This window comes from Trichosurus vulpecula, chromosome 2 (assembly GCF_011100635.1).
Source record: "Trichosurus vulpecula isolate mTriVul1 chromosome 2, mTriVul1.pri, whole genome shotgun sequence".
Taxonomy (NCBI): Eukaryota; Metazoa; Chordata; class Mammalia; order Diprotodontia; family Phalangeridae; genus Trichosurus; species Trichosurus vulpecula.
Genome location: NC_050574.1, coordinates 425,188,266 through 425,208,573, shown reverse-complemented (window position 1 = coordinate 425,208,573; position 20,308 = coordinate 425,188,266). Strand labels below are relative to the sequence as shown.

The window sequence follows — 20,308 nt, the reverse complement described above, 5'->3', positions numbered from 1 at the left end:
AAATCCTCTTTCTCTCCATCCCACTTCAACATCCTCCACCCTGCATCAAGAATGAAAGAAACATGAAACCCCTGTTACAAACGTGTATAGTCAAGCAAGATAAACAAATTCCTGCATTGGCCCTGTCTGAAAAAAAAAACCCATATGTCTCATTCTTCACTATGTCTTTCATAAGGAGATGATAACAAGTACCATTATTAAGTCCCATGGAATCATAATTCATCATTATACTAATTACAGTTCCTAATTCTTGCAAAGTTGTTTGTTTTTACCATACTCTTGTCATCATATAAATTGATCTTCTCTTAATTATGTCTTATAGCACAATAGTATTCCATCACATTTTTATACCATAACTTGTTCAGCCACTCCCCAATTGATGTGCACCCCCTCAGATTCCCTTTCTTTGCCATTTCAAAAAGAGCTACAAATATTATTGTACATCCCTCATTAGAGTTTGTTTTGCTTTCAACTAATCCCTCCCTTACCTATCTTCCCTCTAAATATCCCTTCTGCTTTTTCCTCTTTCCACATATTTCCCTATTGAATGTATTTCTGTATCCAACTATGCACATGTGTATATTCTTTCCTCCTTTGACCAATTCAGATGAGAGTGAGTTTTGTGTCAAATACTCACCTCCTATTATGTCTGCTTGTATGCTTTGACCATATGAGGAAATTTCCCCTAACCTTTTTTCCCTTCTCCCCTGTTTCTTTCTTCCCTTCACTTTTCATTCTTCTCTTAAGATCATTAACAGAATCCTTCCTGGGTCTTATGTAATTAGACTGCTTCTATGACCCCTGATGATAATGAAGTTTCATAAAGGTCACATATATTATCTCCCCATATTTCAGTGTTTATCCTTGTTTAGTCCCTTATGACTATTGATTTACCTTTTCATGTTTCTCTTAACTCCTGTGTTTGAACTTCAAAGTTTCTTTGCAGCTCTGGCCTTTTCATCAAGAATGCTTGGAAGTCCTTTTTTTCTTTAAAGTTCCATTTTTCTCCATATAATTATATCAGTTTTGCCAAATAAATTATTCATGGCTGTAAGGGTATATCCTTTGGTTTCTGGAATGTTGTATTCTAAGCTCTGCAGTCCTTTAAAGTTGTGGCTGCTAAATCATGTGTGATCCTGATTTTGGTCCTTGAATTCTTTCTGGCTAATTGCAGGGGTTTTATTTTCCTTTGACCTGAAATCTCTAGATTTCAGCTATAATGTTCCTGGGAGTTTTCATTTTGGGTTTTTTTTTAAGGGTGACTGATGGATTCTTTCTATTTACACTTTGCACTCTGGTTCTAAGAGATCTGGGTACTTTTCTTTTATGATTTCTTGAAATATGTCTAGATTCTTTATTTAGTCATAGAGTTCAGATAGTGCAATGAATTTTTTCCTTCTTGATCTTTTTTCCAGATCAGTTGCTTTTGTATGAGATACCTTACATTTTCTTCTATTTTTAAAGTCTTGATTTTTTTCTTTAATGTTTCTTGTTGTTTCATGGAGTCATTGGCTTCTATTTTGTTGTTGTTGTTCAGTTGTTTCAGTCATGTCCAGTTCTTTGTGACCCCATTTGGGGTTTTCTTGGCAAAGATACCAGAGTGATTTGCCGTTTCCTTCTCCAGCTCATTTTATAGATGAAGAAACTGAGGCAAACAGGTTTAAGTGATTTGCTTATGGTCACACTGCCAGTAAGTTGTTGAGGCTGGATTTGGATTCAGGAAGATGGATCTTCCAGATTCCAAGCCCAGTGCTCTATCTACCTAGCTGCCTTGGCTTCTATTTTGTCCATTCTAATTTTCAGGGAGCTTGTTGCTTAGACAGTTTCATACCTATTGTACGAAACTATTCATTCCCTTTCTAAAGCCCCCAGAACTCTCATTTCTTTTCCATTTTTTCCTCCAATGCTCTCATTTCATTTATTAAAACAATTTTAACTCCTTTTGAGGGAAAAAAACTTTTCCTTCATTTCTTCCAGGAATTCTAGTTGAATATGTGCCTAAGTTGTGTTTTTCTTTGAGGCTTTGTTTGTAAATGTTGTTTTGGAGTTATTCTCTCCTTTAAGGTTTGTGTCACAACTATCTCTATCACCATAATAGCATTTTATGGTAGGATTCTTTTTTTTGTTTGCTCATTTTTCCAGCCTACTTTCTAATTTTGAACTTCTTAGGGCCAGGCTCTGCACATTTCTGAAGGAAATATCTGGCCTGGTCCTGCTGCTGCTTTTTGGGGGATATTGAGTATTGTGTTATTCTAAGATTTCAGGGATACTTCAGGCTGGGAATCTATAAGCTTTCAGCGCTCCCAAAGTGTTCTGATACAGGTCAACATCTGATTGGTGACCCCTTGGTCTGAGCTCTACAAATTCCTCATCTGAGTATAAGTCTAAGCAATAGCAGAGTGCATCTTGGCTCAGTCCCTATTAGCTAGCTGGGTAGCTCTACTCGTTTACAGTGACAAAAGTGTAGGTTCTATTTTGCACAGGGATTCATGGCCTGTTTACTCTTCTGCAATCTTCAGACTAGGCTAGAAGTTGAAACCAAGAGATCATTCCACTCTTGTGTTCTGAGCCACACCACTGCTTCTCGCTTCTGAACCTGATCCTCTCTCAGTCAATTGCCAAGAACCTCTGACCACTTCACTCTCCAAAATATCACCCTGGACACAGATCCCCTCTTCATTCAACTGTGAGTCATACTTGAGTAGTGGGTGACAAAGCTTGTAGTTGCTACCTGTTCCTGCCATGGTGCTGGTATGGGTCAGGGACCTCCTCAAGGTTCTGAAGTGCTCCACACATGGGCTCCTGGTCAGACTCTGTCCATCAACCTTGCTGTCTTTCTCTGTGCCAACTTAAGCTACTAAAAATGATTCACTGTGTCTTTTTCTTGGAATTCCCCAACAGAGTTTGGTCTGGTGTGTTTTTTAGATCTTTTTGAAGATCTAAAAGGGGGGAACTCAACAGTACTTTTCTTTACCTCTTCATTAGCTTTTTATCATCCCTTCTCCAAGATTATGCTTAGATCAATTCTAAAAACATACATAGAGACACAAATTCTTACCTTGACAATTCTAGTACTCTAACTCACACTTTCTCTCCATATTTTTACTAATAAACTTCTTGAAAAGACAATTACAAATATAATTGTAAACATAGTTAACAATTTTGCTTTTCAAAAATGTAAGCAATTCTGCAAATATTCATTGGTCATAGTCAATACTTGAGGGACTATGAATTTATGGTGAAACTGTGAACTAAGCTAACCATTCTGCAAAGCAATTTGGAATTGTACTAAAAAAGAAGTGACTAAAATGTCTATACCCTTTAACCCAAAGATTCTACTGCTGGGCAGAGCTCCCCAAGGAGCTCAAAGCCAAAAAGGAAAGACCCATAAACCCCAGAATATTCATTGCGGTCCTTTTTAGTTGTTTCAAAAAACTGGAAATAAATATTATTGCACTATCAGAAATTATGAATATGAAGAATTCAGAGAAGCATGGAAAGATTTACACAAAATTATACAGAGCAAAGGAAGTAGAGCCAGGAACACATACAATGACCACAATATTGAAAATGCAAATAACAAACAAATAAATAAAAACAAAACTGAATGCTGTATGAATATAATGATTAAGCTTGGTTGCAGAGAAAAGAAAAGAAAATGTACCCTTCTCCTTTATTTGCAGAATGTACAGTGTACTGTAATCTTTGATTGATGTATTGGTTAGTTTTTATAAAGTGCTTTGTTTCCTCTTTATTTTTAAATCTTTATTACAAGGGATGGTTGACTAGGTGGGGGGAGGAGGGTTCTATCTGAAAATGAGAGTGATATAAAAACAAAAGGTATCAATAAAAAAATTTAAAGTAAAAAAGGAGAATATTTTGTCTATAACTAATCATTCCACTTTCTCCCTATTCTGTCTTTTTGTAGCCCCTTGCAATTGGGTTTCTATTCCCAACACTAGAATAAAACTGCTCTCTCTTTTTTTAAGTCACCAATGACTTCATAATAACCAAATTCTCATTTTTCTTAACTTCTTGGATTTGGAGACCCCACCACACTCTCCTGGATCTCCTCCTACTTCTCTAACCTTTCTTCCTCTGTCTTCTCTACTCATTCCTCATCAGCTTCCTGACCAGAAGACCAAAGAAATTGAACTTGACATTCTTCTATTTCCATGCTCTCTCCTTTGGCACTATTTCTCAATTCCAAAGTTTCAGCTATGAGCTATATGTAGATAATTCCCAAATCTATGCCTCCAGTCCAGACTTCTCTTTGGGTTCAAGACCGAACCTCTAACCATCTTCACTTAGCTGTCCTATGGCACCTTAACCCTTTTATTTCTAGAACTGAGCTCACTAATTTTTCCCCAAAGCATATTCCTCTTTTTAAATTCTTCTTTCAAATCCATATTATTGCACTGTGAGAAATGATGAATATGAAGAATCAGAGAAGCATGGGAAGATTTATCTGAACTTATATAGCAAGTCCAGAAAAACAATACATATAATGACTGCAACATTGTAACTGCAAAAAAAAAAAATCTCTGTTGGTCAGATAGTCTTCATGCTTGTAAACTTGTAATTCTCTTTTACTCTTCCCTCTCCCTCAATTTCCACATCCAATTAGTTACCAGGTCCTGTTGGCTCCACCTGTCCATTCTAAGTTCCCACCTCACTATTCTGACTATAGTAAAGACCTCAATGAAGTATTTCAATAGCCTCCCTTCAGGTTTTCCAATCTCCACTCTCTTCCCCTCCAATTCATCCTTCATAGTGTTTTTATTTTTTTTTCTTATTTAGACAGCTGATTATGCCATGACTCTGCTAAAAAAAATTTAGTATAAAGTTAATCAAATTCTTTCATCTGGCAGCAAAGGAACTCTAAAACCTGGAACCATTCTACTCTTGCAGATTTATTTTATCTTAACCTCTCCATGAACACTATATTACAGCCATACTAGACCCATCTCTGACCCCTAAAAAGACACTGAACTCCATTTTTGTTGTTTTTCACTCAGGTGGTTCCTCATGCCTAGGATACCTTCCTTTTCTTTTGTCTGTTGATTTTTTATCCATCCTTTAAATCCCAAATCCTGAAATGGAATATAGTTGGCCAGTTTATAATCTTAATGCTGGGTAGAGAAAATAAAAAAAAATTAGGGATGGCACAGAGTTAAAAGATGAATGAAAAAGGAAAAAAATCTATCAGTGCTAGGAGAGGGAAGGAAATGAGAAGGCTAAGCTGTGATTGGAATATTCTAGCAACAAGTATTGCAAGTTGAGTTGGTACATTGTCCTGCCTACATATAGCATTTTTTCCCCATAGAAATATATTTTTCCCTATTTTGTTCATGTTAGCAATATCAATGGCCATAGAAGTATAACAAAATAAAAAGTTATAGGATTCTGATTCATCAGTATTCACCATGAAGTACAACTGTACCTTTCGTGAAGAGTTTTCCCTTGATTCATTTGGGTGGATTGGTACTGGAAAAATCGAGGAGTGCTATCCTGGCTCAGTTTGAGGTAAGCACCTCTATTGCTGCCTTCTTCATAGTAGTTAGATGCAGAAAACACTGTGACAATCTGATTAAAGATAAAGAAAATAATGGGTTTATGCATGTCCTCAAAGCAGTCAGAAAAGCAGATTCTCATAGTGACTTTAGAAAACTATGTTTGCTACAAAGCAATTAATTGCATTGTCGTGGGAGTGTAGAGAGAGTACCCAATCAGTATACTTGTAGCTACTTGATTCTCCAATCAATTATTCCAATCCAATTAAATATTCCCAGCACATTCACCTAGGGACTTGTAAACAGTTCAGTTTCAGGACTAGAGAGCTCTCTGCTTTCATAGCTGCAAACTCTGAGGTCATAAGGGGCTAGCTAATCTTTATTTTTTCCCCTCTAAGATAGTTATCATAATCCAGATCAAAATTTGTCTAGGGCCACAATCTCCCTCTTGGAGGGGGGGAAGGCAGGGCAATTGGGGTTAAGTGACTTGCCCAAGGTCACACAGCTACTAAGCGTGTCAAGTCTCTGAGGCTGGATTTGAACTCAGGTCCTCCTGACTCCAGGGCTGGTGTTCTACTCACTGCGTCACCTAGCTGCCCCCACAGTCTCCCTCTTGCATTAATAACTAAGTGATTCATGTCTCCAAAGGACGAAATGCTTTAAGTTTGGAGCTTGGAGGAGTCCTGAAACCTGGACTACTACCAAGGATGTTGAATTATTCACCAGGGTTAGTGTAGATCAAACCACCTGCTTAGCACCGGGAGAACTAGCCACTAACTACACGGGAAGGGAATCCATGGGTAGGTTGTGATTTGCATCACTGGAGGGAATGTCCACATGGATAAAACCATAGCCTTATCCAGTGGAATATTTGAGTTACTATATAAACTGTTTCTGCAAGGCTTAGGGAGCCTTAAGCCAATCTAAAGGAGCCTTAAGCAACCAATCCAGAAAGTATCCCTAAGTCAAAGAATCTAACTCATCAAAGGTTATCTCCAGAGTCTTTTTCAGAGACTATCAGGGTTCCACAAAATACTCTATAAAATGCTATGCAATATCCACTATAGTGAAAGCTAAAGCAGTTAACCCCTCCCTCATCTGAGATTAATTACTTAGCTTGGTGAGAGCTAATGCTTAATGTTGCTTTTGACCAAAAAGAAAGGGCCAAAGGGCAACAGAGCACAAATTGGGGTGAGGGAAAAGCAGACAGCTCCGTCAACTGTAGGCCTAAATATTTCCCCCAACAGAATGTACTACTTTGGAGACTCATTTGTATTCAAATTAATGAATTTAGGGTCATAGGATCATAGACCTAGAGCTAGAGGGGATCTCAGGAGGACCTAGTTTAAATTTTTCATTTTATAGGTAAGGAAACTGAGGCACAGGAAGGTTATGACTTGTCTGAGGTAACACAGGAAAGTTGTGTCAGAGATGGGATTTCAGCCCAGGTCCTCAGAATCCAAAGAAGTCAAGAAAGCCTCTTTCCCTCAAAGGCCAAAATATATTTTATATCATGCCCATGGCTACAAACTTATTTATTTTCAAAGGAAATCAGGTTGAGTAACCAAACATTGCTTAAGGCAAAAGGCAACAAGATTCCTCTACATATTTATGAACTGTACATTTCACAGCATTGCTCAGACCTTCTCCCTCTCCCCCTTTCCTCTCCCTTAACCTCCAATTGTCTCTCTCCCCTTTCCTCCCCCTCTCTCTTCTTTCCTCTCCTTCTCTCTTTCCTCTCCCCTCTCCTCCCTCTCACCTTCCCTCTTCCCCTACCCTTGTCTCTCTCAACAACTGGAGAGATTTTCTTGGACTTTTATTTAAGACACTTCTTTTGCCTGACTCTCTGGAGTTTCTATTGAGAAACATAACAAGTCATGTTATCTTACCTTTCCATCATGGCAGATATCAAAACCTTCTGGTTTACATTCGTGAGATCTGATGATCATTTTCAGAGCAAACTTGGCCAATATAGTGTCGGTAACATCTGGTCCAAAATAACAACCTCCTCCTCGACTTGTGTTTGGGGAACAGCCCTTTCTGCTTCTGGGATCACTCCAAAGAACATTGACTATCTTTGAACAACAAATCAGAGCTGACCACTACCAATGTGCCCAGATTTAAATTTATTAACCCGAAACCTTAACCCAAAGTGTATCATAAGGCAAGTCATGCATGGCCCTTTCTGCCTTCAAAAGTTTACTTTATACGCATCCCTTCCATGAACTCTGCCCATTCACCTCAACCTCCCCAATCTCCCCACCTCCCAGCAAAAATCTTTAGACTCAATAAGCTACAGCTCTCATGGGGGCCATGATTTTTCTCATTTCTGTACCTAACTCACCTAGAAGAGAAGATTTAGTTATCCCTCTCATGTTACTTCCATTGTTAAGTTGCTTTCTATAAAAGATACATATTTTTTTTAATTTCAGCCTTTTCCTTGTTTTTGAGAAAAGGATATATTTTATTTGAGATGATTTGTCTCTCAACATTCCTTTGTCAATAGGGGTCAATGATTATAACATGTGTGTGTGTGTGTGTGTGTGTGTGTGTAGATATTGCTTAAAACATTTACAAAAACCTTTCCTCACTACCTTATGGAAGTGGGTAGTGAAAGTATTATTACCCCCATTTTACAGATGAGAAAACAGGCTCAGAGAGGTAAAAAAATTACCCAAAGTCACGTATCTAGAAAGTGTCAAAGGCAAGATTCAAATCTAAGCCCTGTAACTCAAAATCAAGAACTCTTTGCACTACACCGTATTGCTTCCTGTCTTGTCCTTTTCATTACCCCAAATGTTTCTTTATGACTGCCTTTTAAACTAGATGCTAGAGGCAGTTTCCTTTCAAGCTACATCAATGTGAAAGCTATCCACATTGGAATAAGGGTAGATAGACAGACCAATAGATAGATAGATAGATATACACAAGTATACGTATGTATATACATGTACGCATACATGTATATATATATATATATACACAAATACATAGACTATTATAAAGGAGATCTCTACATCAAATTTACCTAAGTAGCTCTAGATACAAAGACACCAAATTCATTCTAAACATTTTCTTTTTTTTTTTATCTTTATTTATTTATTTATTAATTTTTGCCAAGGCAATTGGGGTTAAGTGACTTGCCCCAGGTCACACAGCTAGTAAGTGTTATGTCTGAGGTTGGATTTGAACTCAGGTCCTCCTGACTCCAAGGGCCAGTGTTCTATCCACTGAGCCACCTAGCTGCTCCCATTCTAAACATTTTCCAATGAAGCAATGAACAATTTTCCAATGAGCACTCCCACCAGCAGCAGTGGGGGGGGTGAGCATTGTCAAGGTAACGAGATATTCTAGTTCTCATTTCCCAGTTAGAAGAAGATCTTCCAGAAGGTATTTCAGAGGTAAAGGACACCTCTTACTTTTATCCTTACAGGAATTTACAGGAATACTATATTTGGAGGGTCTACCTAATGAAGACCTCAGAGGAAGAGAAGAAGAGCCGGGGGCAAAAAGCTAGAGACTAGAAAGTGTGCCAGACTACTTCCTGGAGGTACAAGGTAACTAAATTCTAAGCCAATTCAAGTAAGGGTAAGATCATATCAATCCCACTGTAGGCTATGCTTTCACCACGGCACCCTCCCATGGATTGGCACCAGGACTGTATGAGAAAGGCTAGTGTAGAGGTCAGGAGTAGTGCATGAATTCTTGTCTGGACAATTCCACAGATTTGTCTGGAAGAGGCTGATGTTGGAAACATTACCTGTATATGTGTATGTATGTATGAATGTATGTTATACTTGGAACTGGACTTTCAGGGAAAGAAAGGAAGGAACAATTATGGAATGATACTTAGTTGACTTTGGGACCATCAAGGAATTACACGTCTCAGGCCCTGGAAGCAAAATGAAAAATATCACTTTGGTGAAAGAAGGAAACAAAACAGGAAGTTATTATGGAGAGATGACCATCAGGAACTATACAGTCTAGTAGGAGAAAGGTTTCAGGTCATGAAGTACATACATAGAAAGATTAGTCATAGAGATAGTGTGGCCTTTGCATGCTAAGATAGCTCCAGCAACATAATTCAGTGCTGAATTGAAGAAAAAGGGTCTTATGTATTTTTAGATTAGGAGACTTTGGCCCTAATCCAGAACAATCCGATCCTGGTCATAATAGTGTAGCACATCCATTGAAACACTCCCCTAGCCCTAACATCACCTGTCCTTCGCCTATGGCATGGTACTTCCCTTTTAGAAAATGAAATCTAAGGAGGTTCACGGGCAACACTTACAGTGATGAGGTACCATAGAAAATGTTCTCAGTTCAGCTATTGTTTTAACAACTTCTCAGGGAATTCAATGAAGATGTTGAGTAAGCAAACCAAAACATTGTCTATATCTGTGCTACATGCTAACAGAGGTACAAAGTTTAGAGAAGACGTGATCACTGACTTCATGGAGCTTATGATACAGTAGAAATTTCAGTGCTGCTACCTTTTCTATTTAGGGCAGAATTGGGCACTATACCAACTCTTGGTTCAGTTTGCCATAAATAATGCCCCATCTGTCAATTTAATAATAGGTTTGCATTTCATAGCTAACAAAGCAAACTCTGAAGTTTACAGATGAAGACATTCAAAAGTCACCCAACTTACATGTTTCCTCCCTTAAGCTTATATTTTCTTTGCAATTCCCTAATCAACAACACAATGTATAGCTCTGATGCACGCAAGACAAATGATAGAATAAAGGATGGATAAGAAATCGAATTATCAGCAAATGAGAGAACACTGCTGCTACCTTATCAACTGGAATGCATATGGTCAAGGGGATTACACGAAGAAGAAGGCAGACATTAACAATACCCCATAACTGACTATTAAGTTTTAGCAGTGACACCAAGAACAAACCTGATCACCCCTGCCTAAGTTTGGGGGAGGGAATATGGGAAAGAAGGAAAGAGATGGATTGAGGGAATCATGTCAGCAATCATAGTCATGTCAACCATGCTTTGGGTCAAATTGCATTAGTGACTTGCCTAGGGTCACATTAGTACTAGTACTAGGGTAATTGAGCCACTGATAGGTAGCCAGTGAAACCCTACCCATTTATGGCCAAGCTAAAATGCTACATCCTCCATAGCTTTCCTTGATCCTCTCAACTGAAAGAGATCTCTCCTTCCTCTGAACTCTCATGGTACTTTGTTTACACCTCTCCTACTATATTCTATTTTGTATTAGTTACTGTGTATATGGCTTCACCCTGGGGATTATATCTTTTTTACCTGTGTAATTCTTTCTGATAAGAAGCATTATGATTAAGAGAAAGAGAACTAGCTTTGGAGGTAGGAAGACCTAGGCTAAAGACTTGCCACTTCAGCTGTGGCAAGTGGCAAATCATTGTGTGACAATAAGCAGGTCACCTAGTTTCTCAAAGCCTTAAGCAGCCCTCTAAGCCCTCTTAACCTCGTTTTACACACACACACACACACACACACACACACACACACATATATATACATGTGTATATATTCATATATGTATGTGTGTATATAACTCTATTTCAATATAATTGGTTTCTTTTGTAATCATATGCATTTTATGCATTTAAAACATTATCCTAATGAGTGGAATGCTGAAATAGTGAAGCCCCCTCAGTGTGGGACAAGACCTTACCTCTCCTACCATCCACCCCCACCCTGCACACCTTCTATATTTTTAGAAACTGCTCTGCTGAGAAAGTAGAGATAAGAAATTCCATCAGTAGACACATACCTGCAAGGTCCTGTTTATCTAGCTTTTACTCCCTTTTTGCTGGATACTAGTCCCTGGACTCACACCTGTCTTTTTGTTCTCTGTTCTCTGTTGCTGGGAAAAGATTCTGCGTTTAGAATGTGAGCTCCAAACCCAGTCAATGGGAAGAGGAGCCAGTGGGGGATGGGGGAACTCTGTGTTAAAGTCTATATAACTTGCTTTGAGCTGTATGCCACATACACACACTTGCTGGGGTGTGTCCTTTCTCATGAGAAAGTAATAAACTCCTTTTTGCCTTTTCTCAAGAACGGTCTCTGTATATTTTTAATGTGAGTAGTGGTCTCTGACCCACACACTAAGAAGGGGTTCATAGGTTTCATTAGACTGCTAAAGGGGCCCAAGACACAAAATAGGTTAAGAATCTCTGCTTTAAGACTATAAGTTACAACAGAGTAGCCAACGCAAGTAGAGGGGGTTCACACAATGGGAGTTTCTTACACTGATGAATTCATGGGTTTGGACTCCCAGAAAACAAAACAAGGCCAAACCAACAAATTCCTCAGAACAGAATGCCTAGCACAAAGTAGGACCTTACCGACCATCAGGTCATCAAGAGATATCAAATTTATTTTTTTTTTTTTTTGCTTTTTGCAATCTTTTGCAATCTTATGTGTACTTTTAGCTTCCAGTCTGTCAGTTTCTACGGTCCTTATTTAAATCATCAGAATTTCATCTATGTGATAGAAGTGCCCTATCAAGGCAGAATAGGGTAATAAGATACGGGTGGTCTACTATATAATTTCCAAGGATACATTGCAGGTGCAAAGAGCACATGTATACTTTTCTGTGAAAAGTGTTGATGGCATAGGGAGTCAGCCTTGAAGGCAGGAAGACCCGAGTTCAAGTTTCCTTTCTAATACCTACTGGATACGTGGCTCTGAGCAAATCACTCAACCTCTTAGTGCTCTAAGCAACATTTTAAGACTTATCTGTTGCAGAGATTGTGCCAACTTGCATAAGTAGAGGGAGCTTCCTCACCTGGGGATCCCCTATGCCACACCAATGAAATTACAGGTCTAGTCCCTATCCCTACACTTCTGTAAAGTGTCTTTAATAGAGCTTTTGTTTTGTTTTACTTTGTTTTTGCATTCATCCTATCTCTACCATTCAATTGTACATTTTTTTCAAGGACAGACACAATACCATACTGCCAATTTCCTTCATACACTATGTATGTCCAATATTTGTTTACTGATTGAAGAAACTTACCGCTAGGATTATTCAAGTAAATACAAATGAGGATCAAGAGGAAGATAGAATAGGTTCTTTTTCAACTCTCTGCTTACCTAAATATTACCATCCCAGTCTTTGAGTATAGCTTTGTTGGGGATTAGATGGAAGTGGGGACTGGAGAGTGGCAGAAAATTGATAAAGAGGCGGAAAAGGAATAAAGAAAATGTGAGAAAGGTAAGAGGGAACTATGGAGTGCCTCTTCAAATGTAGAGAAAGAAACATAGCATTAGATATCCAACATTTCATCAAATGCTTCCTTGATTTGAATCAAGAGTTGAAGTCACCAAAAGAAGGATCAGAGGGCTACTTTGCTTGTACTTACCAGTTCAAATCAGCCATACACACAGGGTGGAGCCGCTTCGTTCTTCCCGTTTTGGGGGGACATGACTAACACTCATATTATGGAATATGTGATTTCAACCACTATCTTTCCCCCTAAACCTGCCCCTACGTCAAACTTCCCTGTTTTTTGTTGAGGGTACCCCCATAGTTCTAGCCACACAGGTTTATAATCCCAGATCCACCCTCAGCTGTTCATAATTCCTTGTCCCCCCATAGCCACTCTGTTGCCAAGTCTTCACGCACCTCTAATACTTCTCTCCCTTCTCTCTAGACACATGGCCTTCACCTTAATTCAGACCCTCATTACCACTTCTCTGAACTATTGAAGTAACAGTCTCCCATTTGGTCTTCTTGATTCCAATCTCTCACCTCTCCAATGCAACATCTACACAGCTGCCAAAATAATCTCCCTAAAATGTATTTAGGACCATATCACCTCTCAAGAATTTTCTGTGGCTCCCTATAGCTACAGGACAAAATAAGTAAATAAAATAAAATTCCTCAGCTTGGTATCTGAAATTCTCCATTTTAGCTCTCTCCTTTCCTTTCTGGACTTATTTCATATTATTCCCCTTCATAAATCCCATGTTTCAGCCCAACACTTCTACTTCTCTGACCCCAGCCTTCTACCTTATAACCCCATATTCATAGGATGTTCCACATTTTTGGATGCACTTCTTCCTCCCCTCCACTTCTTAGAATCCTTGAAAGTCAGCTCAAGGACACATCCTGCCATGCTGCCTTTCCTTATCCTCAGCCCATCTCCTCTTGTTACTCCTCTCTTTTTCAAATTATATATATTTTTACTTATCAGTGTAAATGTCCTACCTTCCCAGGAGAACATGGGCTTTTAAGGGCAAGGATTGTCTACCAATTGTGCCTTGCACATAGTAGCTATTTAATAAATGCTTGTTGTATTGAATTTATTGAACTAAACTCAATTGCTATATGTGCTTGACAGTAATTTGAAGGACATAATATAAAACTCAATATATCCAAATCCATTTTATGAGGAAGGCAACACTGGGCTGGAAGTTAGAAGACCTTCTTAACCTGGTTCTGGGCAAAGACAAAACAAAACCAAAGAAAAATCTCTGACTTCAGGTTACTCATCTACAAAATGAAGAATGGAGTGGATGATCTAGGAGGTGTCTTCCATCTATCATGACTTTGTGCCATAAAGGGGTTCTAGTGCACAATTTTCAAGTCCACACCTATCAGCATTTGTTACTCTTTCGTGGACCACTCATTTGCCTTGATTAACTGGGACAGTAGCCATAACATAAATTATGGATTCCCCCAAACAAAAAGATCAGAAAGGCCTGACTTACCCATTTTTTTGGGCCCACACCTGTGATTTCACCTTGTGGGAGAAGTCCCAGTTTGGAAATTCCCTCCACTATACAAATTGGTACCTCACCTGTAGTTTATAGTCTTAGAGATTGCTTGGGGGCACTTAGAGGTTAAGTGGTTTGCCCACGGTTATGCACTTAGTATTGTATCAGACTTGAACACTATTCCTTGCTGCCTTTCTGTTAGCTGAAAATAAAAATAAAAAGCAGAAGAAAGGGCTCTCCTTTCAATCCTCCTTTCCTCCCCCGAATGAAAGACCTACTTGAATGCTATTTGTAAGGCTAAACAGCTATCAACAAGACTTTTTTTCCTGGAAAAACTTCAAAGTGAAACTTCAAAATTATTTTTTACTTTGCTGGTCTATACTTTTTCTTTTGATTGTATAAACAAAAATCTACTTGAGCCCCCACTTGTACAAAACAAATACTACCAAAAATCCCCACGTTAATTTGTGATTCTAAAGAGTACAGTTTCCAAAAGCATATTTTCAAGATGAGTGAAAGGTCTTAGAAAGCTACTACTAAATTCTACTTTCTATGTCAATCATACATGTTCAACTTTTGCAAAACTTGAAGCTAACTAAGAATTTTAAATGTGAATTTAATAGTTCATATTATTGAAAAAATAGTGATTCATCTCATGGCTCTCTTACATTGAGTGTTTTCTTAATATATACCTAATGCAAGTCTCCTTAAAATAAAATTTGGTTTATCCTTAATATACTCAATAAAATGAAGTAGATATAAATTTACTTTGAAAACTTGATCATTCCTAAGAACCAACTCATATAGAATAGGTTCTTCTAGGAGTGCTACACCCTGATATTATGATTCAGTGGAGTAGCCAGATGTGTAATCTGGATGGTGTAAGGGGACAAGGGCACTGGGACCTCAGAATAAACCCATTTCATTCCATTATTATAGCCTATCCCTTTGATCCTTGAAGACTTTTCCAGGGATCTCTATTAAAAGATCTGATTACCCTCCTGGGAAATAATTTATTTCTGAATTAATTCCTTAGCAAGGATTAATAAGGCTGAAATACAAAAGAGAAGAGAGCATGGGGGAAAGAGAAGGAAAGAGGCTTTAGTGGGAAATAAGTAGAGAGGGAACGGTATCTGACAGAAAATATGAGGAAAGTAAAGGAGCCCAAATAAGAGAAGGGGAGATAGGGACCCTGATAAGAGAAGATAAGAAGGGGAGGAGTCTTAATTATATGGAAAGACAAAGGGAAGATGGAATGGAAAGATGCCCTCTTAGGGTAGGGTAAGGGGAAAGAAATGGGTATGAGGTAGTATGATGCAATGGAATGAGTACTAAACTGAAGTCAGAGGAGCTGTATTCAAATCCTGGCTCTGCTACTTAGCATCCATTCAACCATGGAAAAATCATTTCACTTCTTTGGGCCTCAGTTTTTTCTTTTGTAAAATGAAGGTGTTTGATTAGATGATACTGGGTTCAAATCCTACCTCTGCCACTTATTGCCTATGTGACCTTTGGGACAGGCATTTAAACTCCCTCTTCCTTATTTCTTCATTGATAAAATGAAGCTGTTAGGCTAGGTTGCCTTTGCAGTTCCATCCAGTTCTAAATTTATGATCCTCAGACTTTATCTTGTTATTTTTTGTTTCATCTTTTTTTTCTATTGCTCATGGGCTTTGTGCCCTGCCTAATTAGAAATTAGAAAAAAAATTTTGCTCCCTTTTGTTTCTGGCTGCTCCTTCACAACAGCCACAACCCCCTCCACACCCCAACTGGCAGAGCTCCTAAGGCTTACACAAAGTGAACCAAGAGCAGCCACATTCACTATTGAAGCCATGCAAATTCCTTACTTTACATCACTTGGTGGGAGAAGAGGGACTGTAAGAGTAATTAAGGTGGGATTTTTTGCTGTTGACCTTTAATGATTCTGGCCTTTGTTTGAGTGAGGCAGATAAAGTGGGATGTTTTTGTATTTCTCAGCACTGAGACAATTGGGAGTCATTAATTTGTATCTGATATGATATTGGGTGTGGGGAACTTCTCCACGCCCAGCCTGGATGAGATCAGGGCCCTCGGGGCCCTTAACAGGATATATAAGTGCAGAGGTTGTCATTCTCTCTCTGAGCTCTGCCCCACAGCAGGAGTGGCGTGTGATTCTGGGCCAGTCATTGTAATGAGCTCCTGGGCTGAACACTCAGATGTTGATAATTACGAATTGTATTTGGTCTGTAATTCAGGGTGCTGGTTTTTCCCCCTGAACTAAGTAAATGATATTTATATGCTGGATTAAAGTAAGATTGTTAACCCCTTAACGTTGCTTTCCTTAGTAAAGCAGATGAAAAGGACCTGGGCTTGCAGTGTTCTGTGAGCTGGTGTTGTTGGCTTTACACCCTCACAGCAGCTGCTAGCTGGATTGTTGAAACAGGGACATAGTGGAGAAGTGGAGAAGTAGAGAGACTATGCTATAAATAGTGGAACACACTAGCTATGTAAGCCCAAAGTTCTGGGCTTACAAGGACCTGAGTTCAATCTTGGAGATTTCTCAATAATTAGTACTCTGAATACTATGTGTATATATATATATATATATACATATATATATATATATATATATATATATGTATATATATATATATGTATATATATATATAGAGAGAGAGAGAGAAAGAGAGAGAGGATTCATATATATATCTATATACACATATATGTGTGTGTATATATGTGTATTTATATGTATATGTATATACATACATATGTGTGTGTATATATGTACATGTGTGTGTGTGTGTGTGTGTGTGTGTGTATACATATAGCCTCCGGGAAGAAAGTCCCTTTGGGCACATCATAATCTAGGTTCTTTAGCTCTCTCTTAGAGGTATTCAATTTCCCTCCTACAAATTACTAAGGCTACAAAGGTATTTGACCTAATAGCAAGTTTATTCACTGCCTTTATTCTAGCTCATGAGTTCTGTTGCTGTCATTCAGCTCAGGTCTGTAGTTCTCGGCTTCCCACGGAAACTCCTGACCACTCCAATACTAGCTGCCAGCCAATGCCTCCACCCACTGTTACTGTTTCACATTCCTCACCGCCACGATCTAGAAATTCATAGGATCATAGATTTAGAACTGGATCTTTGGAGGACATGGAGTCCAATCCCCTCACTTTACAGGTGAAGAAATTGAAGCACAGAGAAGTTAAGTGATTTGCTCAGGGTCATGCAGCCAGTATATGTCAGAGTTTGACTAGAATCCATGTCTTCCTGACACCAAGGCAAGTTTTCTATCCATTACAACAAATTGTCTCTGTGTTCTTCATGGTTCTTCTAGCATCTTTTGGTCCTTCTTTTATCTATTATACATGTGCTCTGAGCCCATAGCATTATGGGAAAATTAGTCAGAGAGAAAGGGAAAAGGAAAAAAAGGACATTTAAAGGAATACCATTGCTTAGATTATTTCAGCATGAATCATTTTGACATTAAAGGTCCCTTCTAGCTCTAAAGCTACTGTACTTTGATACTATAATCTCTTGGGTATGCTTGCTACAGTAATATAAAGTATGACCTACTTATAATCCCCATGTTATCGACTTCCTGCCAGGGTATTCAGGGCAAGTATACATAATTAAGTCATAATAATGTCCATGAAGGGCCCAACTGACTACTTTATATTCATAATAGCAATTCATAATTCATTTCTATAGCACTTCAAGGTTCGCAAAACACTTTAAATATTATCTCATGTGATCTTCACAACAACCCTATGAGATATGTGTTATTATCCTCATTTTACACATGAGGAAACTGAGGCTAAGCAAGTTTAGATGATTTGACCAGGGTCACACACTAATAAATGTCTGAGGCAGGATCGAATTCAGGTCTTTCTGACTCCAAGTTCACCACTGTTTATTGTACCACCTAGCTGTCTCACCTGGTGTCACGTGAATATCAAGGAGCAGTGGGGAAAAGGCTACAAATGCTCTCAATAAGGTCTGCTATGACCTTTCTAAGACTTTATTGTTCACCTTTGAAAGGGGCAGACCCCACTTAAGAAACTATAGACCTTGTCAATCCCCTTCACCCAAAAGGAGAGAGGCAACTAGTCATCATGGAAGCATACTTGCATGAACTGGCAATTCTGGGGGAAACATTCTACTCAGGATTTTAAAAAAGAAAAGATTTTTTTAAAAAGACAATGGAACCAGGCCCAACAAAAATACAATCTTGCTCAGTCTGTATATAGAAAACAATAATCTTACAGAGAATATCGTCCTTATAGAGCAGGGCTTTGAAAGGGATGAAGATGAAAGGGATGGGATGAAATAAAGGGAGGAGAGTAGAGGCCAGCAGGGACAAATGCTGTAGAAAATTAAAGGAAATTCAAGAAATGACCATTGAACTTGGCAAATAAATGGTCTCTTCTTAGAGAGAGAAGTTTCAGTAAAATGATAGGAATAGAAATTAGATTGTAGGGGACTGAAGGGTGAATGGTGGTAGAGAAATGAAGACAGCAACTGCAGACCAGAAATTTGTCATTGAAGAGAAGAATACATCTAGGTTTATAGCTTAGAAGACAAAGTAATGGAATAAGGTATTACCTTTTAGAATAGGAAAGAGATGAGAATGTTTGTAGAAGGGCAAGGGCACGGGGAGAGAGGGAGAGGTTGAAGATGAGAGTGTGTTGATTAATGGAAGAAGGTCCTTAAGGAAATAGAAGAGAAAGGAATCACTGGCACAGATAGAAGAGTTAGGGTCTACAGGGAGTTGCCATCATATTCTCTGGGACAACAGGAACAGAAGAAGAAATAGGTGACAACAGAGAGGATCTGAGGTATGGCTAAAGTGGGATGAGGAGATTTATGTCAGATAGCCTCGGTCTCCTTGGTAAAGAAGAAAGGGAGATCATCTTCTAAAATGGTGAGTAGAGGTAGGAGCTTGAGAAGAGAATGGAAGGTTTGGAGTAAATGCCACGGAGAGTCAATAAGAGAGAAATAAAGGGGTTGCTGTGTAGCAGTGAAGGCTCTTTTAAAGTTATATAGCATTAATTTGTAGTAGTAGCAGTTTGTAGTCAGCCTGGTTTTGTGCTGTCTTCTTGTGTTTGGCTTCTTGAAAGAAGAAGAAAAGGCAGATGATAGGATTTTCCAACAGTTCCTAGGAGTTACGGAAAACTGGAGACTGTCGGGGCAGGTATAGAAAGATGTCAGGGAGGCAACAATCCCACATTCTACGGGAAGCTTTTTCCAATCGTAATTTAAGAATAGAGGAGAACCATAGACATAACACTGAAAAGGCATCATAGGGGACGAGATCTGGGAAAACCATGAGGGGTCAAAGATGAAAAGGTTTCAATAAAAGTATAAAGCAACTGCAGAAGGAATGAGCCAAAAGAATCAAAGACTGTGGTCAGAGAGGGAGATATGGAGCTCATTATTTTGGGACTTTGAATGTTGGGAAGACTTAAGCCATAACCACCTCAATGAGTAGCGGAGGTAGAGTAGAGATGGAGGATACGGAACTTTGAAAGCAAGATATTAGAAAGATTATAAGTGAATGATGACGTTGCTGAGAATTACTGAAGGGGTTGAGCTAAAGAAGAAAACCAAATCATTGAGGAAGATGAGAAAGCATCTTAGAGGTTGGTAGATGGAAAACAAAAGGGGCTGAGTGCATCAAATTTATTAAATTTTCATTTCATTACATGGCTAATTGTTCATTCCAATATTTTATGGGATGATATTTACCTTCATTGCTCAATGGGTATAGGCATATATAACCTTACTGCAATTTACTAGCAAATGAAACCATGCTTGCATTTGCTTGAGAGGTAGGTAGCATGGTATCTGGATCATGAATCCATCCAGCACCGGATTTGGGATCAGAAGACATAGATAGATTTGTGTGCCAGCTCTGCCACTTAATATTTGTATGCCCTTGGGCAAGTAAACCATACCTCTCTGACCCTTAGTCTCCTCATCTCTGAAATGAGGAGATTAGATAATGGAAGTTTTATATTTCAACTTCCAGAAGCAAAGCTAAGGTGTGCTTTCGTATCATTAAACTCCATCCTCAAAGTAAAA

The 20,308-nt window shown here is 38.7% G+C and overlaps 1 protein-coding gene across 1 annotated transcript in view; it reads right to left on the bottom strand.

The window, feature by feature from the left end:
- Nucleotides 1-20,308, bottom strand: part of PPEF1 (protein phosphatase with EF-hand domain 1) — a 158,727-nt gene that overhangs the window by 27,092 nt on the left and 111,327 nt on the right. The window contains 2 exon segments of the mRNA XM_036744190.1: nt 5,444-5,586; nt 7,403-7,588. Coding sequence (XP_036600085.1) covers nt 5,444-5,586; nt 7,403-7,588 — 329 coding nt within the window.